The sequence below is a fragment of the Octodon degus genome, unplaced genomic scaffold (genome assembly GCF_000260255.1).
Source record: "Octodon degus isolate 3935 unplaced genomic scaffold, OctDeg1.0 scaffold00245, whole genome shotgun sequence".
In the NCBI taxonomy this organism is placed as follows: domain Eukaryota; kingdom Metazoa; phylum Chordata; class Mammalia; order Rodentia; family Octodontidae; genus Octodon; species Octodon degus.
The window spans coordinates 99,955-122,945 of record NW_004524821.1 but is presented as its reverse complement, the minus strand read 5'-3'; the positions used below and the strand labels follow the sequence as shown (position 1 = coordinate 122,945).

Sequence of the window (22,991 nt, the reverse complement as noted above, 5' to 3'; positions counted from 1 at the left end):
TATTATTATTTCTACAGGGTGTTCAGGGTCTCACTGCTAGATCAGACTCTTAGTGATTCTCCTGTTTACAGCCTCCCAAGTACAGGGATTACAGGCATGTGCCACCATGCCCAGTCTCAATCACTGTTTCTGTCCACCCTGGGGCAGAGCTGGCAAGGTAGGCACGGGGATTGAAACCCTGACCCCTGAGCCTGCTTGCAGGTGTTTTAATCTGTGCGCTATTTGGCCAGCCCCCTACTATTCTTATTTTTGGATTTTATTATTAAAGGTGTTTTTTTTCTAATGTTTCTCTCATTAAATTTGTTATTCATATATGGGAAGGCCATTGATATTTATTTATTTAGTACAGGGTCTTGCTATGCAGCTCAGACTCATTGTGATCCTCCTGTCGCAGCATCCCCAGCAGTGGGATTACAGAGTGTGCCACCAAGCCCAGTTTCGGTGACCTGCAGTGTGTACCTGGGCTTCTGGGGTTGACACAGCATGCGGTACCAGGGATCAAACCCAGGTCCTTGTGCTTGCCAGGCAGGTACTTAGACCACCAAGCTATCTCCCCAGCCCCAGAAAGGTATTTTATTTATTTATTTTTCATTTGTGTATTTGGTACAGCATCTCACTACACAGATCGCACTCATGGTGATCCTCTTGTTTCCAGCCTCCTCAGCACTGGGATTACAGGCTTGTGCCACCATACCCAGACTCTGTCTCTGGTTCAGGGCATCCCCGGGGTGAGACCAGGGATAGAATCCTGGTCCTTGCTCTTGCCAAAACAAACACTTATTCTGCTGAGCTATCTCACTAAGCAATTGATTTTTGAGTGTTGCTTTGTATCATTCTATGCTATTAAATTTGGTTATTAATCCTAGAAGTCTTTTGTTGAAGGTTTTTGGGTCTTCTACGTAGAGTATCATGTCATCTGAAAATAATGATAATTTAATTTTTTCTTCCTATCCTTATTTCTTTCTCTTGTCTAATTATTCTGACTAATGTTTCCAGAACTATGTTGAATAACAGTGGTGGTCATTAACATTCTTGTTTTCTTCCTGATTTTGGAGTGAACACTCAGTTTTTGTCCACTTGGTACAATGTGGCCTGTTGTTTTGTCATAGGTGGCTGTTATCAGAGTAAAATAAAGACCACTTATTCCAATTTTCTGCAGGGCTTTCTCTTTTTATCGTGAATGGGGGATGGACTTTGTGAAATGCTTTTTCTGAGTTTATTGAGATGATCATGTGAGTTTTGTCTTTGGCTCTCATATTATATTTATTGATTTGCATGAGTTGAACCATCCTGGCATCCCTATTATGAATCATCCTTGATCATGATGTATAATCCTCTTGATAATTTGCTGCATTCTGTTTGCCAGTATTTGCTTGAAGAATTGTGTGTCTATGTTCATTAAGAAAATTGGCCTCTAGTTCTTTTTCTTTTCTTTGTATCTTTCTCAGGTTTTTCTATCAGGGTAGTGCTTGCTTCCAGGAATGAATTTAGGAGTACTGATTCCTTTGCAATTTCATTAAAGAATTTGTAAAAGAAGTAGCAGCTTTAGGTCTTCTCTAAATTTCTTGTAGAATTCAGTAGCGAATTAATCATGACCTGAGCTTTTGCTTTGTTGGTAGATTTTTAACTACTTTTTCAGTTTTATTGGCTGATTTTGATTTATTTAGAATTTTTATATCTTCTTGTTTCAGGTTTCATCTTCATATGTATCTAGTAATCTATCCCATTTTATTAGAATATAGGTTCTCCAAGTAAGTATTAATGATATTCTGGGTTTCCATGGGATCTTTTGTGATTTTACCCTTTTCATACCTAATTGCATGTATTGGAGTCTTTCCTTTCCTTTTTTTTTTTTTTTAAATAAGATTGGCTAAGTGTTTGCTAATTTTATTTACTCTTTCAAAGAACAAATTCTTTGATTTATTTTCTTTGTATTGCTTTCTTAATCTCCACTGCATTAATTTTTCTTTTTAAAATATCATCCTAACTCTTATAATTGGAATTAAAAATTAAATGATACTTAAATACAATGGTGAATATATAGGGAACAACAGAATCATAACATTTAGTTAAGCACTGCATTATTTCTGCTCTGATTTTTATAATTTCCTCCTTGCATGAACTTTGAGCTTGATTTGTTCTTCTTTTTCTAGAAGTTTCAGGTTTATTATTAAATTGTTTATTTGAATTTGCTCTGTTTTTATGATATGGGAATTTACTGTTATAAATATCCCTCATAGGACCACTTCCATTGCTTCCTATAAGTTCTGGTATGTTTTATTGTCATTATCATCTAATTGTGTAAACTGTGTAATTTCTTTTTTCTTTTCTTTTTTTTTGCAGTACCAGAGATCGAACTCAGGATGTTGCACTTGCCAGACAGGCGCTTATGCCAATGAGCTATATCCCTGGCCCTCTCTAACAGCTTTTTTTTTTTTTTCTTAGAAATTGTTTTATTTTTCATCAACCTCATTCCCATTTTGCTTAAGCATAGGCCGAACAGCTCAAGACCACTCAGTGGTGGCTCCTACCCACTTTGGCCTGCGCGGTGGGGGCTGCAGACCAATTTTCTGCGGCCAGCTGAGCACCCCAGTCTTCAGTATGAAACTGCTGAATGGGCACAGAGGGCACCTGCATGCCCTCAGGCCAGTCTGTGGCCTCAGGCTGACCAGTAGTGAACTCTGGAGCTGATGCAGTCCATTCACCCTGAAATTCCTTCGTGGTCACAGCCTTTTCACCAGCAGCCTGCTCTTCTTTTTCAATCTCTTCAGGATCTTGGTAGAAGTAAAGATCAGGCATGACTTCCCACGGGTGTTCACGGGAGGTGGTGCCACGCATGCGCAGCACTTCCCGGGCCAGCACCCACCACATCAGATCCAGAGTGAGCTCCCTTGTTGCATGGGATAGCAAAGTCCACATAGCGCAGAGGAGAATCTGTGTTGCACAGAGCAATGGTTGGCAGATTGACATAAGATGCCTCTGTTAGGAGCTGGTGGTCAGCCCTGGGGTGAGTAACCACCAGAAGATGTGACTCTTGGAAGGCTGCCTGGATCTGGTTAGTGAAGGTTCCAGGAGTGAAGTGGCCAGTGACAGGAGTAGCTCCAGTGGCAGTAGCAAACTTCAGCACAGCCTGCTGGTCAGTGTTCCTAGAGGGTATGACACTGACTTCAGCAGGGTTTTCAATGGCCACTATGGCTCAAGGTGCCAGGAAGAGCTTTTCCCAAGTCCGCTTCAGATTTATGATGAGGATTCCATCACTTTTTCTTTTTTTAAAAAATTATTTATTTATTTTTATTTATTACATTTATTTATTGTGTGTGTGTGTGGCCAGCTCAGCCCACCAGGGGGTGGGGGCTGGCTGGCATGTGGTGCTGGGGGATCGAACCGCGGTCCCTGTGCTTTGCCAAGCTTGTTTCAAGTAGGTGCTTTAGACCACTGAGCCATCTCTCCAGCCCACTTTTTCTTTTATAGATATACTGCTCCATCTGGAAATCTAGGTTGGTGCCACCTAAGTGGGTCCCTGCAGCAAGGAACTTGAGGACGTCCCCCTTCATTTGCAGGACATCAAGGTCTCCAGACACTGTGAAGTTTCCCTTTAAGTTACTATGGGAATCAAGAACAGTGCTGTAAGAACCCTGCCTGGGGAGCATGGAAAAGCTATAACAGCTTTTAATGTTTTATTCTTGTGCTGAATTTCTGGAATCTTGACTATTGTATGCCTTTGTGTGGATTTATTTTGGTCATGGATGATTGGAATTCAATATGCCTCACTTTCCTGTATGTCAAATTTTTCTTCCCCACTTGGGACATTTTCTGCCATTACTTCTGTGAATAAATTTTTTTTTTCACTAATTTCTGCTTTTTCATTGATGTCAGTCAGTCTCATTGCTATTATTCTTCTCTGAATCATATATCAAAGATAATCCCTTGATATTTTAAATATATTTTTCTTTTCATGATAACTAACTGCAATCCTATCTTTTATATTTGAGTATCTGCCCAACCAGGGCCTGTCTGGTTACTGAATGAAATCCCATCATCTTTTTTTCTGTCTTCATCTTCTAAAGCTTCATCTTTTTCTAGTATTTCATCCTCATCTGGGAACTTGACAGTCTTCTTTTTCATCTTTTTCTTGCTAAGTATAATATCAAGGTCATCCTCTGGTTCAGCTGGCTCTTGGATGTCACTTTCAATCTTAAGATCCTTTATACCCTCTTCTGCTTCATCAATATCAAATATCTTTCTTTGTTTTTTCCTTCTTTTTCTTTTGATTAAAGAAATTCAAGTCATCTAGATCATCAGAAGCATCTTTCTTCCTACTGTCCTCTTCATTGGCTTCCACATCTTTGTCTTCAGTTGGTTCTGGCTCTACTTTTGTTTCTGAGGGCTGGGTTTCTTCCGTCTGAGTATCCCTTTTCTCATCTAACATAAAGGGCTTCTTCTTCTTTTTCTTCTTGCTCATAATAGAATAAAAAAATCATCTTGTCCCCGGACATGGCTGAAGCTCATGTAGACTTGGCATGGATAAGAAGTGAGACATGTCAGTCCCAGGCCCAGGTGCCAGCACTGCTCCTCCCAATACCACACGAAGCACCTCAATAGGCTCTTGCATCAGTGAAAGGGGATGACACCCTGCCCTCCTCACATGTTGGAAATGCCTCTGTTTCATATACTTTGAATGGAATTCACGATCTCACAGATATCTTATTGAGTCTGCTTCATGGATTCTATTTCTTTCCTATGTTGGACATCCATTTTCCTAAGCTTTTCTATTTTTTAAATCTGTGTATGTTCTCAGTAACTAAGCATGTCTTTTAGTATGGTCACAATCTCTATTGTAATCTAAGAAATTATTTCTCACTTGATTTTTTTAGGGCCTCATTCATCTGCTTTGTTACTTCTGCTATTTTTATTTCAGAGAGTCCAGGTGGGTGGCTTTGGATTGTTCTACCTTGTTGTCCCCTAAGTTTGCCTTTAGTTAGCTGGAGGTCTGGAGTTGTATCTTGCTCAAGGGTCTTCTCATTTTCTATTTTTTAAAAGTTTAATTCCTGGGTTTATGCTTATAAATTGTTTATGATAAGCTTTACTGCTAGTATTTAGAACCCTTAGGAAATGTTTACTTCTCAGAGATGTGTTCTAGGGGTAACTGGTGTTTGGTTTTTGAGTCCGTTGCAAGATTCTTCTCCCTTTTCAATTTATTGGGGATGAGAAGTTGCTGCCTCTTTGGGTCAGTCCCTGATTCACTGGAACTGACCTACCGTATTTTTTATGACACTTAGGCAATTTCAGTCTTGGCATGGCAGGAAGAACAACTGATTAGAACAATTATGTCACCTTGGCAAAAGCAGTATCATCAACAATAATAATATCATCAAACACAGCCTAGAAAATGACAAACTGTGGTTCATTATTAATTTCCCACTTTAACCATAGGGACTAGATTTGTGGTTATATAACACAATCTAAAACAAATCAGACTGGGAGCCTGCTGGTTAGCTCAGTTGTCTAAGTGCCTACTCATGCAAATGCAGTCAGGTGCAGGGGACCATGGTTTGATCCCCAGCTCTGCATGCCTTACCAGACCTGCCCTTAAGGCAGCCTGAGCCAGGCCCCCTCCCAAAAAAAATCATTCTTAAAACAAATCAGAAAATTGTACACAGTAAATATGCTCTTTGAATGGACTTTTTCCCCTGGGGGAACATTTAAAAGGGGTTAGAGTGGAGAAAATAGAGAAATAGAAGAATAGAAAGAGAGTAGAAGCAAGACTGGAGGACAAAGGAAGGTTATTTAAACTTTGGGGAACTGGTGAATACAGGAGGGAAAGAGAGAAAGTAGAAGTAAAGACAATAACAGAAAAGAACACAACAGGAACAAAAGGTAGAAACAATGTCCATATTCATATAAAAACAACAACAAACAATTCTGAAAAAGAAAACTAAAACAGGGGCTGGAGAGATGGCTCAGTAGAATAAGTGCTTCCCTGGCAAGCGCAAGAGCCTGAGTTCAATCTCTGGTTCTGTAATAAACTAAACTAAACTAAACTAAACTAAACTAAACTAAACTAAACTAAACTAAACTAAACTAAAATAAAAAACTAAAACCAAACAAAAACAAGAAAGTAGATAAAAGAAAGAAAAAAGAAATTAAGAAAGAAAGGTCTACTTCAATGTATGTCTTTGCTGTTACTTGTAGACAAAGTAGGTAGAGTTCAGATTTATATTGATTAATCCCAGAAAACTGGCTGTAGATTTACAGTGAGATAGTAAATAATTCTAGCAAGTATTTTATTTCATGATAATAGCCATTCTTTCTATAGTAAGATGGTATCTCAGTGTTATTGATGTTTAAAAGTGTCTTGATTTCCCTAAGGGTTTCACCCCTGGTTTTCCTTAGGGCTTTGGATGCTCTGTTGTTTCTTCCACCTGTGCTCTCCGACTCCCCAAGTGCCCGTGGGCCTACAGTGCAGTTATGAATGTGTTCAGCAGCCTCCACCCCAATATCCAAACTATACTGTTGTTTCTGTCTGAGCTCTGAGTCAAGGCAAGATCAGTCCCTTGTGTCATGTTTAGAGAAGTCAGAAACTGTCAACAAATTCTGTTCTTTTTGTCTATCTTGAAGTAGAAATGGGGAATTTGGTGACTTCCTTCTGATAGTGCTGTGCTGGGGAAGGAGCAGGCACAGGACATGCACGTCTCTCATGAGTCTCCTATTTTAGGAGGCATTGCTTCTGGGAGGCATGGGCAGTCCAGGACTGCTGGTGACACTGGCATTGGCAGTATTAGCACTAGCAGCCTGGCTCCAGCATCTGCCTGGCTCCCTTTAAGATGGCCAAGGCCAAGAAGGCCAAGAAGTCGGTAGGCCACGTGGCTATGGAGAACCACCTGAGGAATAATCATGCACTGGGAATTGGACATGGTTCTATAACTGTCCATCTTATGCAGCAAATAGTTGACATAATGAAGTAAGAGAATCTGCTCTATGTCTGTGTTCCCACTGTTACTGAAATGCCAGAATTGTGTCCTACAAGGATGAAGAATGAAACTGCAGACAGGAAGTAGAGAGCATGCAAATTTATTGAAAAGATATAAAGACAAGAAAATGAAGCTCCCACTAGCCAGGAGTGAGTTCCGAGTAGGAAACACAAGGAAGGCTCTTTGTCTAGGGGTGTTTGAGTGACTTAGAAGGAAGCTTGGGCTATGCAATCTGTGTTGTTTCCATTCAGGGCCCGTGAGCCAGTGGCCTGGCTGAACATGCTTTGGGAGGTCCCAGGCCCCACATGACACCTGACAGGTGCCTTTGTAAGGTCCCTGAAGTGTTGACCTCACCAGTCTCCATTGGGGGCTGCTGTTTTTATTATCTAATAGAATCCTAGTCTCATTATTTCCCGCTACACCACCTCCTTCTGAGCCTGGCAGCTTGTCCTGGATACAGCCTAACCCTCAGTAAGCTGGAATGACACCCACAGACTGACCTTACCATTGAGGGTGCCAGTGAAGTAGATGCAGGTCTCAGACTCCTCAAGGGCAATGTGGACTGCCTGACCCAGAGAAGATTGTGGCTTCATCATGATAACTGATTTCAAGAACAATGAAAAGGAACTTGGGGGTCAGTGGCATAAGGAAAACCCTCCTGAGGTCATTGTGATGGTGTATGTCCTCCCAGTGAGCTGAGGTGTGACCAGAAAGTTTAAAGGTGAGGTGAACTTTGGATGGCTGGCAGCAAGGCAGACCCTGTCGTGACAAATAAGGGGAATTTTATCATGCACTGGAAGTTCAGCCAGGTGTACACATGCAGTGAACCAAACACAGCTTCACCTCATGATTCTAGGTGTGTGTTGGGGGGCACAGGCCTATTAATCAGCAATGGTGGGTAGAGTCTACTGCAGTAAATGGGATGGCTTGGAGACCATAAGGGAGAACCTTGCTGACTTTGCAAGGAGCCTCTACAGCGAGAGTGGGCAAGGTGCCATTCCTGGAGCCTCTGCCCTAAGGTAACTGTGCCAGGCTGCAGAGCTGGCAGTGGGAGAGGGGCAGTTAAACCCAGCCTTCTGAAGTATTGTTATTATGTCTTTTCCCCCCATTATTTACTGTATCTTGTTTTTGTTAGCATGAATCAAACTCAGGACCTTGCATTTGCCAGGCAGGTGCTTAATTTGCTGAGCTCTCCCCTCAGCCCTTCCCCTTTATTTAGAGAATACTTTATTAGTTTCTGTAATCAAATATGTAAGGTCATATAGATAAGACCTTACATATTTAACATGGTGCATTACCCCTGTACAAATGGAAAAAATTTAAGTTTAACATTTCTAGGCCAATATGGCTGTTAATTTCTATACAGTGTCAACTCAACACAGTAAGCTGGGATAACTTTTTCCAATGTTAATGGCACAGTTAAAGTTTCCAAAATATGTCTTTTTTGGGGGGTATTTTTTAGAGAACGGTCTACAAGGTGTTCAGGGTCTCACTACTAGATGAGACTCATACTGATCCACCTATTTACAGCCTCCCAAGAGCTGGGATTACAGGTGTGCACCACCATGCCCAGTCTCAATTGTAGTCTCAGTATGCCCCAGGGATGGGGCCAGCATGACTGGTCCAGGGATCGAACCCCTGGCCCGTGCTCCTGCTTGCAAGTGTTTTAATCTGCTGAGCTATTTGGCTGCCCTCAAAATATATCTTTAAAAAAAAAGTTAAACATACTTTTTACTATTAAAATGCAGTTTTATAAATAATTTATTTTCATATTTTATATGAAACATTTATCAAAAAAGAAGGGGCTGAGTAAGGAAGGGATGGGACAATACTGTCTTTGACATTTTTGATTTGAGCTTACTGGTTAAGCTTGTGAATAATAGGTTTTCTGAGAAATAAAAATCAAAATTGTATCTGATAGTCTATTTCTGTCCCGCAAGCTCAAAGGAGAGTTACCTGGTTAGGTCTAAGAAAAAGCTCAGCTTTACTAGTTAGCAGAATTTGAAGGTTGTGATGGCTGGGTGGGGTCTGGAGAAGAGCAGGTCGCTTTTTCTTAAAAAAATTTCCCTCCCCTAAAGCAGGTCGCTTTTGAACGGTGGGTGTGCTGTGCGAAGGAAGTGTGAGGGCTTCTTTGTCTTCCAGTTCCTTCTTTGTACTAGTATGTCTACTTGAATACACAGTGCTTCATTTGAGTATTTTTCTTGATGCAATCATTAGCTTCTTTATAGCAACTTCCAGTCTTTCTGGTTTGTGCATATCCTGAGGCAACTCGCTGCTACATGTAGCATTTCCCAGAGCCTAGATCACCTGCTGCACTCAGTTTCTCCAAGAATTTTGACAAAAATATGAACCAGGCTTTAGTGTTAAATTTTGGAAAGGCAGAGGTTGAAGGGAGTTTTCTGCATTTTTTTTTTTAAAGACAGGGTTTCACTATGTAGTTCAGGCTGGCCCAAAGCTCACTATATAGCCCAGGCTCACAGTGATCATCCTGCCTCAGGCTCCCAAATTCTTGGATTTTAAGTGTGTACCATGATGCCTACCTGGAAGGGAGTTTTTTTTTTTTTTAAATTTTTATTTGTTTATTTATTTGTGTGTGTGTGTGTGTGTGTGTGTGTGTGTGTGTGTATGGCTAGCTCAGCCCACCAGGGGACGTGTGGTGCTGGGGGATTGAACTTTGTGGTGCTGGGGGATTGTCCTTGTGCTTTGCTAAGCTTGTTCTAAGTAGGTGCTTTAGACCACTGAGCCATCTCACCAGCCCATGGAAGGGAGTTTTAAGGAGAGTGAGTTCACTTTAATTGGTTCTTCCTTTTTTCAATTTTCCTTTTTGCTATTTTTTCACTGTGTAGGCTTAAAACATTTCTGGATCACTGGGTGTGGTGGCGCATGCCTGTAATCCTAGCGCTCAGGTGACTGAGGCAGGAAGATGGTCACAAGTTTGAAGTCAATCTGAAATACCCAATGAGACCCGGCCTCACAAATAAAAAACAAAACACTCCAAAACATTTCTGGAAGATTTTTGTTTTCCTCTCTTTCGCTTATGCTTTTTTTTTTTTTTTTTAGACAAGGTTTCTCTATGTAGTCCAGGCTAGCCTTGAATTCACTATGTAGCCCAGGCTGGCCTCAAACTTGTGGAGATCCTCCTACCTCAGCCTTCCAGGTAATGGGATATAGACGTGTGCCACCAGGAAAAAAATTAAAATATTGAGAAATACATACTGGATATGATAAAAATATACAGATCACGCTGTTACCTATTAGGCAGATTAGACACATTTTAACTTTTTGCTCTTTGTTTCTGAATCCATCCTTCCCTACAAGTAATCAGTTCTTTTATATGTTTTCTTTTGTCCATGGATACATATTTTAAAATCAAATATGAATGTATTAAAATAATTTATGATATTATTTTGTTCTTAAATTTAATATAAAATAATGCATGAATCACTTTTTTCTATTTTTTAATTTTTGCTTTTATTAATACCTTCTTATAGCACATAATGTTTGCATTGATCATAGGAAGTTGGTATATGTGCATAACACATAACATATCCTAATTCATTCTATGTCCTTTTCCCTTCCTTATTTGGTTTTTCTGTGTGTGTGTGTGTGTGTGTGTGTGTGTGTACTGGGGTTGAACCCAAGGCCTAAAATATGTCAAACATGTACTTTACTACTGAGTATCTATCCAATCTAATTTAAAAAATTTATCTATGATGATGCATGGGTTGTTGTAGCTCTTTCAGTTTTAACTTTCATTTTATACTGACTAGGTACTCCACAATTTATGTATTCACTCCCTCACTTCCTTCTAGTTTTCCTTGCTCATGTATTTCTTGAGACCAGAGTCACTGTTTTGTGTAACATTTCCCAGAACCTAGATAGGCCGCACAGATACACACCACAGAGACAGTATATAATGCCAGCTAGAATACTCCTTTTGCTTTCTGAATAGTTATAATTACTGTATCCTCCAACTTTTCCCACTCATGTCTACATTTTCTCTTGCATTCTAACACATCAGACTTTCTTAAAATCTCTTGATGTCAGAGACCTTTCTTCTGGAGCCTTCAGAACTTCTGACCTGTGTCACCCTGAGATGTTCTTCTTCTGTCCTGGAGATGGTTCTCAACTGGCTTCTCTCTTGGGCCAGTTTTTCTGTGCCTGTGCCTGAGTCTCCATGTGCATGTAAGGCATTGTAAGGGAAGGAGTAGAAGCATGAGCTTCAGAAGAAGGCAAACCTTGAATCTTGGTCTATTACAATTAGGAGCAAAGTTTATTTATCTATTTATTATTTATTTGACTGGGAATCAAACGCAGGATCTTGCATTTGCCAGGCAAGTGCTTGTGCCACTGAGCTATATCCCTGGCTCTGTTATTTAGATTTTATTTCTAGTCAAACACATCATCTTACATGGTTTGTATTTTATGCATGTTGTATAGATAATCCTTCTTTACCCATAGCTCATGAAGATAGTGTTATTATTTATTCTAAAAGTTTAATTTTTAAATCTTTTATGGGAATACCTTTATAGGTTTAATGAGATTATATAAAATACTATATAACTGACAAAACATAAACTTCGATAATGTTAGCTCTTTTATGTACAGCACCTTCTAAATACTAGAAATAATACTGGAAGCCTTCCATGCCCTGTCTGATCCTCAGCACAACCTAGATGGCTTTTACAGTTATTCCACATTCAACATGGAAGTGAGTTAGAAGTGTAAAGAGAACAAATGACTTGCTAAGCTCAAACAGCTAGAAAGGGACAGAGTCAGAATGCACCCACCACAGTGGAAATTCCAGACAAAGACTTTCCATTTCCTCTTACACAGAATAAACATTATTCTTACACATTCCTCTTACACAGAATAAAGCATTATTCAACACCCTTAGGAATGGTGGATGGGATTAAGAAAACCAGAAACTGGAAGGACTCATTGAATAACCTGCTTTGACAAAGCAAAGTCTTTCATAAAACCCATATTTGCATTTTAGAATCCTGGGGCTCCAAACACTGCTTTTATCGTTTTTAGCTCATAGCACATAACACTGGGTTACAACAACACATCCCATACTTCTCTACTGTAAATTTGTACTTTGGCATAATAGTAGCTGGCTGCACCTGGGGACACAGGAAGAAATCTTCCTGTTTACCCACTTGGTATGACAAAAGACAAGGTGTGTGTGTGTACGCAAAAGTGCCAAATTAGGATTTTTACCTATATAATGCTCCTGGTTTTGTGTATGCCTACCTGAAAAACACAGTGGGTAAAATACACCTGCACCACTTTCTGTTCTCAAACATGTATTTTATCATAAATGGAATGTGGGTGGGACCCACAGTAGCTGCACCTGAGGAAATCAAAGCCCATCTGTGCAGTCCCCCCCAACCCCGCCTCCGTGGCGGACGAATGGCAAAGTGGGTCAGGAGACCCAAAGCAACAGGTGGGTTTTATCCATGAAATGCTCATTGCTGAATTTCTGTGCACTTAAATTTTTTAAAATTTTATTGAGAAACAAATATCAATGAGATACTTTCCAAGCTGATTAATAGGATATTTTCAATAATCAATACATTGCACATTGTTATCTTCTCAGTGGTCATCCACAGCACAAGAAGCAGCCAAGACATCCCATCCAAACACTACTACTACAAATCCTTCCTCTCACTGAACCAAGAGAAACAGCCATACATCTATCCTGACTATTCTGTACATACAAATACAAAATGGTCCTTCCTTTGTATTCCCCCTCTCCAGTTCAGTCCTATCAGAGATGGGTATTCTATTGGCATCTAAATATTATAGTGTACACTTAAAATTTGTTTTTAAAAGCATTTTATTTTGATTTTTTTCTGGTGAGAGTAGCCCAATTCAGTAAAATGGCACATAAAAAGCCAGATTTATTTATTTATTTATTTATTTATTTATTTATTTATTTATTTATTGTGGCACCGGAGATTGAACTCAGGACCCTGCACTTGCTAGGCAAGCACTTATTCTACTGAGCTATCACCATGGCCCAACATTTATTTATTTATTGATTTATTTTGAAAAGCCAGATTTGCAAGTTTTGGATGAGACTGAAAGTGAATCTAGGCCAGCAGTATAGGTCAGCTGCACAGCACCTGCCTGGCAAGTGAAAGGTCCTGAGTTCAATTCCTGTACCCCCAAAAGAAAATGAATCATCAAGCTGGGTGTGATGGTACACACCTGTAATACCAGCACTCAGGAGATGGAGGCAGGAGGATTGTTGAGAGTTCAAGACCAGCCTGGGCTACAAAGTGAGCTCAAGGCCAGCCTGAACTGCATAGTGAGACCCTGCCTCAAAATGACGAAAAAGAAAACAAAACAAAAAAAAGCAAGCAAGCAAAAGTGAATCATAAATCATCAGATCATCTGTACATGGATGACAAAGATGAGAATTACTTTGACAGTGTCCATGTGAGCCAAAGTGACAGTGAAATGGAGCAAGTGAACCCATCCAGAGACAGTGAATGCAGACCTCCTTGAATCAGATGATAAAGAAAACAGCCATGTGAGTAGATATTTGCCTAGAAGAAATGGTACAGAATGTTCATGCAACCAAATGAACAATCTAGTGTCAGAATAAAGACTGGAAATATAGTGAGGATCTTGGCAGGGGTGAAATTTACTGGACAGAATGCCAGCGCTGCCATTCAGTGTTGGAAATTGTAACAGACAAAACACTATAAGATGTTGTGAAGTAAACAAATGCCGATGTACAAGTAGAATGTTTTGTACGCACTAATATTGGTTTTTATTCTTAAACGAATGATACATATTGAGAATTTAATACTTTATTAATATTTTATGTTTCTGCTAACTGCACATTGTGTAACATAAAAACCTGCTGACAAAATAGCAAAACCAGCAAGATGGTAAGTCTGTCCTATAAAAAGGGCAGGACAACGGAACACATGTGCTGTCAGTGTAAGCAATATTTGTGTGTCAAATGTGCTGTTGTCCTGCGTGGAGACTGCCTTGGGTGTGATAATTGAACTAAAGTTTTTTTTGTAGAGTTACATTATAGTTCATATATGAATTTATTTCTGTTGTTGGTGTTTTAGACTTTGTACACCAAAAAATAGTTGATATTAAAAAACTTTTGATGCCTTTTTCATGCACACTCAAGAAATATTAAAAATTGTATACTTTATTTTTTATACCTTTTCCTGTTAAGAACTTGTTTAATATAATAAAATTCATAAAATTAAACTCAATGATTCAGCAATGTGAATAAATGCTTTTATGTAAAAATTAGTGTTACCTTCCTTGGGTTTTAATGAGCATAAGGTGACTGGTGAAAAATCTTCCATGTGAGACATTGATTAGCCATCCTGCTCAAGCTTGTAGTTGTTAGTTGTACTCTACTCATAGTGTCAAGTTTATAAACAAATCAGATATGAATTAGGAGAAACAGCAAAAATTATCTTTGCCTGAAGATCTGGAAAACAAAAATACATAAGAAGTTTTGGTAGCTAATATGCCATCCTTAGTCATATTGTCACTCCATAAAACTTAATTCTCCCACTAACTCGTGTATTTCAAACTAATCTTTAAATAAAATGTAGTTAATGCACAACAATTTATAACCTCTTAGAATGTTCTGTACAACAGATTTTAATCACTGGAATAATTTCTCAGAAAAGCAGCACTGCTTCAACTGCGATGTCAACTGGGTAAAGGTCCTGTTTTCCAGGGAAAAGGTTTCATGAATAAAATACTGGGCTCCTTGTAGTCTCATCAGTCTAGAGAACATTTCTGAGCAGCAGCTTTGGAACAAGCATCCCTTAGTAAGTTGATCACAGACCTGGGATTTTCACCCCTGTAATTGTGCTGCCAGATGACCGTGGTGGCTCCTGCACTTGCACATTATGGACAGTGCAGGACCTACTCCGTCACCTCTGTATCCAGAGGTGAAAACGGTCCTGCACCAGTGAACCTTTGGTATCTTGCCTTTGATGAATTTCTGTCCTCCAAACCCAGGTTCTACTGCTATGGCCAAGGTCATATCTATTTGATTAGCCCAAAGAGCCAAATACTCAACTATAGTTCCTGGTTTGACGGCAAGGGCACCTTGATCCCATTCTCTTGGGTATCTTTGACCAAACCTCCTGGGCTGTCAGTAGTCTTGAGATGAAAGGTGTATTGCATGGCTCCTGCTAAGGCCATTGGGTTTACTCACTGTTCTGGCCTGACCACCATCATATGCATTTTAAAGAAAAGGCCCTCTCTTTCCTAGGGCTGATTTTGGAGACCTGTCACAGGGTGACCAAAGGTAATTTTGGGAACAAAATGCCCCCCCCATCCATACAGATAATCAGGCCCAGAGTGTAGAATCCAGAGACATTTGTCCCCTAAATTGAGAAGGTTGCTATTAAGGAGAGACGGGCCAGTCTTGCGGCCCAATGCATGGTGCTGGTTCTCTAAAGCAAGTTTTCTACCTTTTTTTTGAGACAAGATCTCGCTATGTATTTCAGGCTGGCCTTGAACTCACAATGATTCTCCTGCCTCAGTCTTTTTATTTTATCTTTATTTTTATTTTTTCCCATAATTTTATTAATAAACAAATAGCAATGAGACAGTTTCAAATCAAATTGGTGCCTCAGTCTTCTAAGTTCTGAAATTATCAGCATGTGTCTCCACACTGGCTATTGTAAAAATTTTAAAGTATTGCTTCCACATCAAATCATTAATCTACTTGAAATTGACCTACATTTGTAGTGTGATATATATGTAGGGCTAATTATTTTATGAGGAATTAAAACAAATTATCCTAAGATCAAATATTGACTAGGTCATCCTTCTGTACCTTGGTTTGCAGTGCTTACTCATGCTTGTATTCTACATGTGTAGGTCAGAAGGGCAATGTATGTGAAGAGGGGAGGAGCCCCCTTTTTTTTTCTCTTGGGTGGCAATAATTTTGGAATTGCTTCTGCCTGTGTTCTTTGCCAGAGCAGAAGTAGAAGAAAGACATATTATTGGTTTCGCAGGGCTACCACAACAAATCACCACACTATTAGATAACAGAAATTCATTTTGCTATGGTTCAAGAGGTTTGGGTTGGAGCTGGGGAGATGGCTCAGTGGAATAAATGCTTCCCTGGCAAACACAAGGGTCTGAGTTCAATCCCTGGTTCCACACACACACACACACACACACACACACACACACACACACAAAGAGGTTTGGGTTTAGGGGAGTTGCTAAGGGAGAACTTGGGATAAGGGACTAACTTGGGCTGGGTCTCAAAAGACAGGCTGGGCTTTGGGGGGCAGAGGAGTGGGAAATAGCATGTGGCATGACCTGCTGTCCCCCAGGTGGTTTGTGGGCTGGACTGGTAGCATTTGGGGTTTCGTTTGATAATGTGAAGGTACAAATGTAGAGGAGAAGTCTGTGCATGAGGGACCATCCCCAGAAGGCCAAGATTCCACTCACGCACACTGCAAAAGGGAAGGAAAAGAAGTCGCCTCTTTCACTCACCTAGACTCGATATGGGCCAAGATGTGAGGCTCTTAACTCAAGAGCACATAACCACGATGGGGTCTGTGTGCATGTACATGTCTGTGTGTGCATGTGTACATGTCCTTCCGTCTGTCCACCTGTGTGTGTGTGTGTGTGTGTGTGTGTGTGTGTGTGTGTGTGTGTCTGATCTGTGGCTTCACATTTCTGTGATTTTGGAGTTGTGTGTTCCTTTAGGGATTTCTTTCTAGTTGTAGATGACAGAAATTAGGTGTGGTAGAACTCCTTTTTTTGCTTGACATTGTGCAGCAGAAGATAGTTTCCTTGAAGCTTAGGGATATTTCTAACGTTCTCTGCCCTTGATCTTTCCTTTATCCCTTTCTATACCCTATCCACTGCATTCTTTCTGTTGGAGTTGGTAGGGACAGAAATAGGAAATGACATGATGTTTCTTACTGAATATCCAGTTGGATTCATTGTCTGGTAATTTTGGGTTCTTGGGGTCAGTGGGGCTATTGATGACCTCTCTTCTGGGTTGGGTCCTACCTCCAAGCCTACTGCCACCAGAATGCCTCAGGGATTGTTCTTGGGGGAGAAACCATCCTGGGTTTTGATGAAGAGCTTCTGCAGAGACATCTCCTTGTCAACAGCAGCCTGGATGTTCCTGGCTGCCCGAAGGCCAGACTTGATGGCAGTGTCAAGCCACGCATGGGGAAGGCAGGTGTGCTCACCTGCAAAGTGAATGCGGCCCTCTGCCTGGAAGAGCTGCTGTGAATAGTCCACAAACTGGTAGGGTCTGAACTGAGCAAAGGCACCAAAGGTGAAGTGGTCCAGGGACCAGTGTTTGACCACTGAGGTGGGGCACATGTGCTGCAGCTCCTCCTTGGGTATCTGATGCACAGCTGCCAGGTCATCTAGAACAATGTCTACAACCTGGTCTTGTTTCATGGCAGTGAAGAAGAGGGAATCATTGCCTATAGTGTAGGAAGCCAGTAGGGCACCCTTGCCACTGGGGTAGCTGTGACTGGGATACTGGATGTACCGTGAGGGCCGGTCAGTGATGGATACCCCACCCCTAATTCCATCCTTATCCCAGAATCTCTGGTTGCAGGCCAAAATCACTTTGGTAGCACTGGTGTAGTACACTGAACGCAGGGCATCTCTCTTGCGTGGGCAGAGGGGTGGCTGGAAGGCAATGAGGCGAGTGGCCTTGGCTGAGCTGGAGATGATGATGTAGTCTGCTGTGAGGTTGTGCAGCTTTGATGTGGGTCCCCCCACACGGTACAAAACCTGGACCTCGGGCCCGTTCCTCACCATCATCTCCACCTTGGACCCCAGATGGACAGTGCCAGGCCTCAGGCTGGCGTTGAGGGCATTGGGGAACTGGTCAAAGCCTCCTGTGATCTCAGAGAAGCTGCAGGGCCAAAGAGAGGGGAGGGTGAGGGTGGGAGGCACTACCAGAGCAGTGTGCCAATTGCCAATCATATTCTGATCTGGGATGGGAAACAGCTCCATGCACCCCCTATAGGGACACTTCACATACATAGCCTTAGTTGATGTACAGGAAAAGATTCTCTCTTAGGGAAAGATAGGTGCTTAATGTGATAGTCTGGAAAACTGACACCTATAGAGAAGTGACTCTTTCAGGATCACATAGGCTGTCAATCAGGAGCTCATGGATCCAGCTACCTGCTTCAACTCTTGACAAAGCAGTATAAACTTGGGTAAATCCCATAACATCTCAGCCTCTTGACATGTAAAATGATTCCCAATAATAATATCTATTTATTAAATGTGATTAAATGTCTCAATTCTTGAAAAGTGCTTAGCACAGTGCCTGGCACATAGTACATGTCCAATAATCATTGGAGAGGGGGTTCTCACCCTGCCCCCAGATTATCCTTACTCATCACTTTTGGAGATGTTCATGTTCTGCAGGGACTCCAGAAGGGACTTATAGTAGCCAGAATTCTCATTCATCACATCTCCGATCATCTTTACTGCTTCTCTGCTCAGTTGCCCTTTCTTCAGCAGATAATCCTGGGGGAGGCATGTGTAGGGTAGGATTGTGAGGTGGAGGACCTTGTGTATAGGAAAGGGCTTTAGCAGGGGCCTAGGTCCGGGCAAGGTGGGACTGGACTCCAGAGGTGTAAAGGTTGTGGCAGTGAGAGGAGTGCACACTGAGGGGAGCACACAGCCTGGGGGCTGGTCCATGCACAGGGACTACCTTCCACATCCACCCCAGGACTTCTTTGTTGTACTCACCTTGGTGGAGTAAGAACTGTAAAGGGACATCAGCTGGCTGCAGTTGGACATTTTCAGATTTTGTTTTGTCTGCAGAAGGGGAGGAGAGATACCATCATGAAGTTGGGCCTTTGGGCCATGAGGATCATCCAGACTGCTGTGGACAGAGAGGCCATGGTGGGGGGCAGATGGTTCTGTGTGCCGTTAGGTTAGAGATAACACTGTTGGGTTCCCTGGATGTCCCTCAAAGAGTGTGGGGAAGCAGACAGAGGGATGGAAGGACCAGAGGAATGACAGTTTTAGGAACTTCAACAAGATCCTTTTTCACAAGTATGTCCTCTCCATTTAAATATTTTTTGGAAATTAAGGTGAATATCTTCACTGTTGATTCATTACCAAGGACAGGCTGATGTAGTATAGCATTACCTTTCCTCCCATTGCCACTGATCAAATAATGGGACAGGAGAAGAGGGGGTTGGACTGTGTGGTCTTCTTAGTGGCAAATGCTTGGGGAGTGATTTAATAGGAAGGTAGGCCAATCACAAGAGTGAAGCAGGAGTCACCTGAGCCCATCCTTTAACTTTCCAGGGAAACTTGGGGCAAACAGATACTTGGGATAAGGCAGTTAGTACCTTGGTGATGGCCTGGTAGAAGAGATTCATGGCATTCTTGGCTGTCTCTGTAGAGTCCATGGAATAGGCCAGGAGCTCTGGTTTGTCCATGACCTCCATGGCACGATAGTGTTGTCCATTGATTAGGTACCAGGTATTGGCATCGAATTGGATGAACTTGTTCAGCTTCAGGCCCAGCTTCTCGATAAAGGTATGGGTCAGTCTGGAGCAGAGCAAGATTTCCTTTTTGCTTGCTCCATAATAGAAACCACTTCCAGGAAATCTAGTTTCATTTTGTGTCCAGGAAGCTCAGACTGCTTCTTCAACTCTAATTTCCTCTTCCCCTTGCTATGGTCATTGGGCCTTTTATTCCTGTCTGCTTTGCCTCAGGGTCTTAGGGGGTGGGGTATTCACTCAACACTGAATTAGGGTTCTTTAGAAAATCCCAGCTGGTAGGTTTCAAAAGTAGAGATTGAGGCCTTTTGTTTCAGGCAGTATTTGAAATTCTATTTTTCATGTTTAAATGAGGTCATATTTAATAACTCTTAGTTTGGTCTGCTTTAACTCTTTTCCTCTCACTTTTGCTTCTGATGGTTTGGAGAGAATATAGTAGTCATACTTGTTGAGGCACACGGGATATTGGGCCAGGGATCCTTTTTCTTTTGGAAACCTTAAAACCCAAGACCTTGTCCATGTCCATGTTGAGATATGGTTTAGGAGTCAAACATGGCCTTCTATGCCAAGTGTCTCCTTGATCTTTGTTTTTTTTTTTTTTTTCCTTTTTGTTGTTGTCCCGAGGATTGAACTCAGGACCCTGAACTTTCCCCGGCCCCAAAACAACTGTTGGTTCAACTTTTTTTTTTTTTTCCAGTACTGGGCATTGAACTCTGGACCTTGTGCTTGCCCTACAGGCAATTAAACCACTGAGCAATCTCCCAGCCCTTGCCTCCTTGATCTTGAAGAGGAGTTTTGTTGCTTCTTCCTAGGAGAAATGTGGCTGAGTCGCTATTATATCTGAGCCCATTCTGAATTTTTAAATAGGAATAATATGAATAGCAAATTATAGAGTTGTGAGGATTGATGAAATAATGTACACATAATGTTCAACAAGTTACTGTTAATAATAATGATTATAGTTTCACAGCTTATTGTGACAATGGACACATAACAGACTAGCCATATTTGAAGCACAAATTTGATGAATTATTGCTAAATATATAATTGATAGTTCAAGATCTACCATTTTCTGTGTGACACTGGGCTCTTAACATTGGTCTCTATCAAGTGGGAAACCACCATTGCTCTTCACTGACATATTTAATCACATGACAAAGGGAATCCTGAAGGGCTTTGACAGGATGCAACAAGACCCTTGTGCCCCTTCCCCATCCCTCCCACATGGCCTTTGCTCCATCTCTCTCCTGGGACTTACCTGTGGGATTTGGGAATTCGCATAGCCCCCAGCTCGTAGTACCAGTCCTCTTCCTTATTCCTGAATGTGACTACTCGACCCCCTATGTGGTCACTGGCCTCCAAAATGGTTACCTGCAGTTCAATGGCAGCTAGCAATGATTAAGTGTTAAGGCTTTCAGACACCTAGGGAGAAATGTACAGTCGTCCACGAGTTGGCTCTAACTCCAATCTTGCTTTTCCCTTTCAAGGAGGTATACTAGAAACAAATGATAGACTCTTCCAAGCCTCCTCACCTGGTGACCAAGGTCCTGCAGGGTCTTGGCTGCTGTCAGGCCTGATACACCAGCTCCCACTACCACTATGTGTTTGGGCAGTGGGGAGCGAGGGAGCTTATCCTGGGCCATGGTGAGGATGGACTCATATTCTGGGTCCTGGAAGCACTTGACTAGATCCTCATCATAGGCAGAGCAGCTGGAGATAGCCAGCAGGAGCCCCCAAATCAGAATACCTGGGAGGAAGAGAAAGAAATGGGGGCTGAGTCTTTGTGAGCCCTGGCTGCACTGCCCAGGATGAACTTGACTGTGAACAAATGTGGAACAATCAGGGTGAGGTTATATCTGGCTAGTTGGTAGATTTGTACATTTGTGACAGAGTTTATGTTGGGGAGATTGTGTTGTGGATAGAAATGTATGGACTGTAGTGATGTTGGCTGTGTAGTTAATGTGTGACTGTGAATGTGATCCCTAGTACATGTGCATTCATGTGATTGGAAAGTCATGGATGTGGTAGGTTCATATTTGACAGTAAATGTGCCTGCTCTTGAAGGTGAGTGTGCACATGACCTCGTGTGTGAGTGTGGGAGGGACTATGGCTTTTTGTGTCTTTCAGCTTGCAGGTTATGAGTTTGGGATTGCTGCTCCACAGGACCATCCTGTAGGCGAAGGATGTGCTTGTAGAATGGTGCAGGTGAGTTTGAATGTACATGGGAAGGTGAAATGAACTAACCCGAGTGTAGCTGACCTGAATTTGAGAAAACAAGAGTGAAAAGATGTGTGTGTGTTTGTGACAGGGTGTGTGTTTGTGTGCACTTGTGCAAATGAGTGTGTACAGAAGGCAGGCACAATTAAAGGGGTAGGGAGTGGGGAGTGACCTGTGGTAGACTGGCAGCCTGTCGTTCTTTTCCAGTCTCACTGTACTTTTTAAAAAAGATTTCTGGGTATTTAATGTAGTGTTCACTTCAGCAGCACATATACCAGGTGTTTAGTATGCAACTAAGATCAGGAACTATTGTTCAGGGGCAGGTATACAGCTCAGGGGCACAGTCCCTGGCTGGCAAGTATGGTACCTTGGGTTCAATTCTTGGTACAAGAAAAGAAAGAAAGAAAGAAAGAAAGAAAGAAAGAAAGAAAGAAAGAAAGAAAGAAAGAAAGAAAGAAACTATTCATAGTCACATGCAATGAGTTCATAGGCATAGGCAAGGCTTTGTGAACCCCAGTTGCACAAGAAATAGTTCCAAGAATCAGCAAATGCGATCGTATCAAATTTAAAAGCTTCCACATGGCAAAGGAAACAACAAACAGAGGGGAGAGACAACCTACAGAATAGGATTTTTTTTGCCACACATTTGTTATACAGAGAACACATATCTAGAAAATATAAAGAACTGAACAAATTAAACCTTAAGGTAGAAAACCCAGTCAAAAAATGGGCAGGTGAAATGAATAGATACTTCATAGATGAAGCACAAATGAATGATAAATACATGAACAAATGTTCAACATTGTTGGCCATTACAGAAATGCAAATTAAAACAATTCCAAGAGTCTGTCTTACTCCAGGAATGATCATCATCAAGAGATCAAATAGCAAATGCTGACAAAGCTGTGGGGGAAGAAGGAAGCCTTCTACACTGTTGGGAATGTAAACTATTGCAATCACTGTGGAAGTCAATATGGAGAGTGCTCCAAACACTAAACATTTGACCCAGGTATTCCCTCTCCAGACATTTCCCCTATGGAGTTAAAGTTATCATATTACAGTAATTCATGCATGCCCTTGTTTACAGCAGCACAGCTTACAATAACTAAATCTTGAAAGTGTCCCACATGTCTACCAACAGATAAATAGATAAAGAAAATGTGGTTCTCACATGCGACAGACACTACTCTGCCATAAAGATGAACCTGACTCATGTGTAGGAAAATGGATGCACCTGGAGACCATAGTCTTTTTTTTTTCTCTGTAATTTTTTTTTTAAAGTGTG

General features: G+C 41.4%; 1 protein-coding gene and 2 pseudogenes across 1 annotated transcript in view; all 3 read right to left on the bottom strand.

Moving 5' to 3' along the window:
• Positions 1-3,981: 3,981 nt before the first annotated feature.
• On the bottom strand, positions 3,982-4,496 carry LOC101577277 (annotated as a pseudogene).
• Positions 4,497-14,741: 10,245 nt separating this feature from the next.
• LOC101576868 lies at positions 14,742-15,833 on the bottom strand (annotated as a pseudogene).
• A 1,200-nt stretch (positions 15,834-17,033) lies between these two features.
• LOC101576462 (L-amino-acid oxidase-like) overlaps positions 17,034-22,991 on the bottom strand; it is a 12,482-nt gene continuing 6,524 nt past the window's right edge. The window contains exons 2-7 of the mRNA XM_012512627.1: positions 21,022-21,236; positions 20,748-20,860; positions 19,337-19,538; positions 18,726-18,794; positions 18,367-18,500; positions 17,034-17,874 (exon numbers count right to left, since the gene is read on the bottom strand). Coding sequence (XP_012368081.1) covers positions 17,034-17,874; positions 18,367-18,500; positions 18,726-18,794; positions 19,337-19,538; positions 20,748-20,860; positions 21,022-21,236 — 1,574 coding nt within the window. The remainder of the gene's footprint in view (positions 17,875-18,366; positions 18,501-18,725; positions 18,795-19,336; positions 19,539-20,747; positions 20,861-21,021; positions 21,237-22,991) is intronic.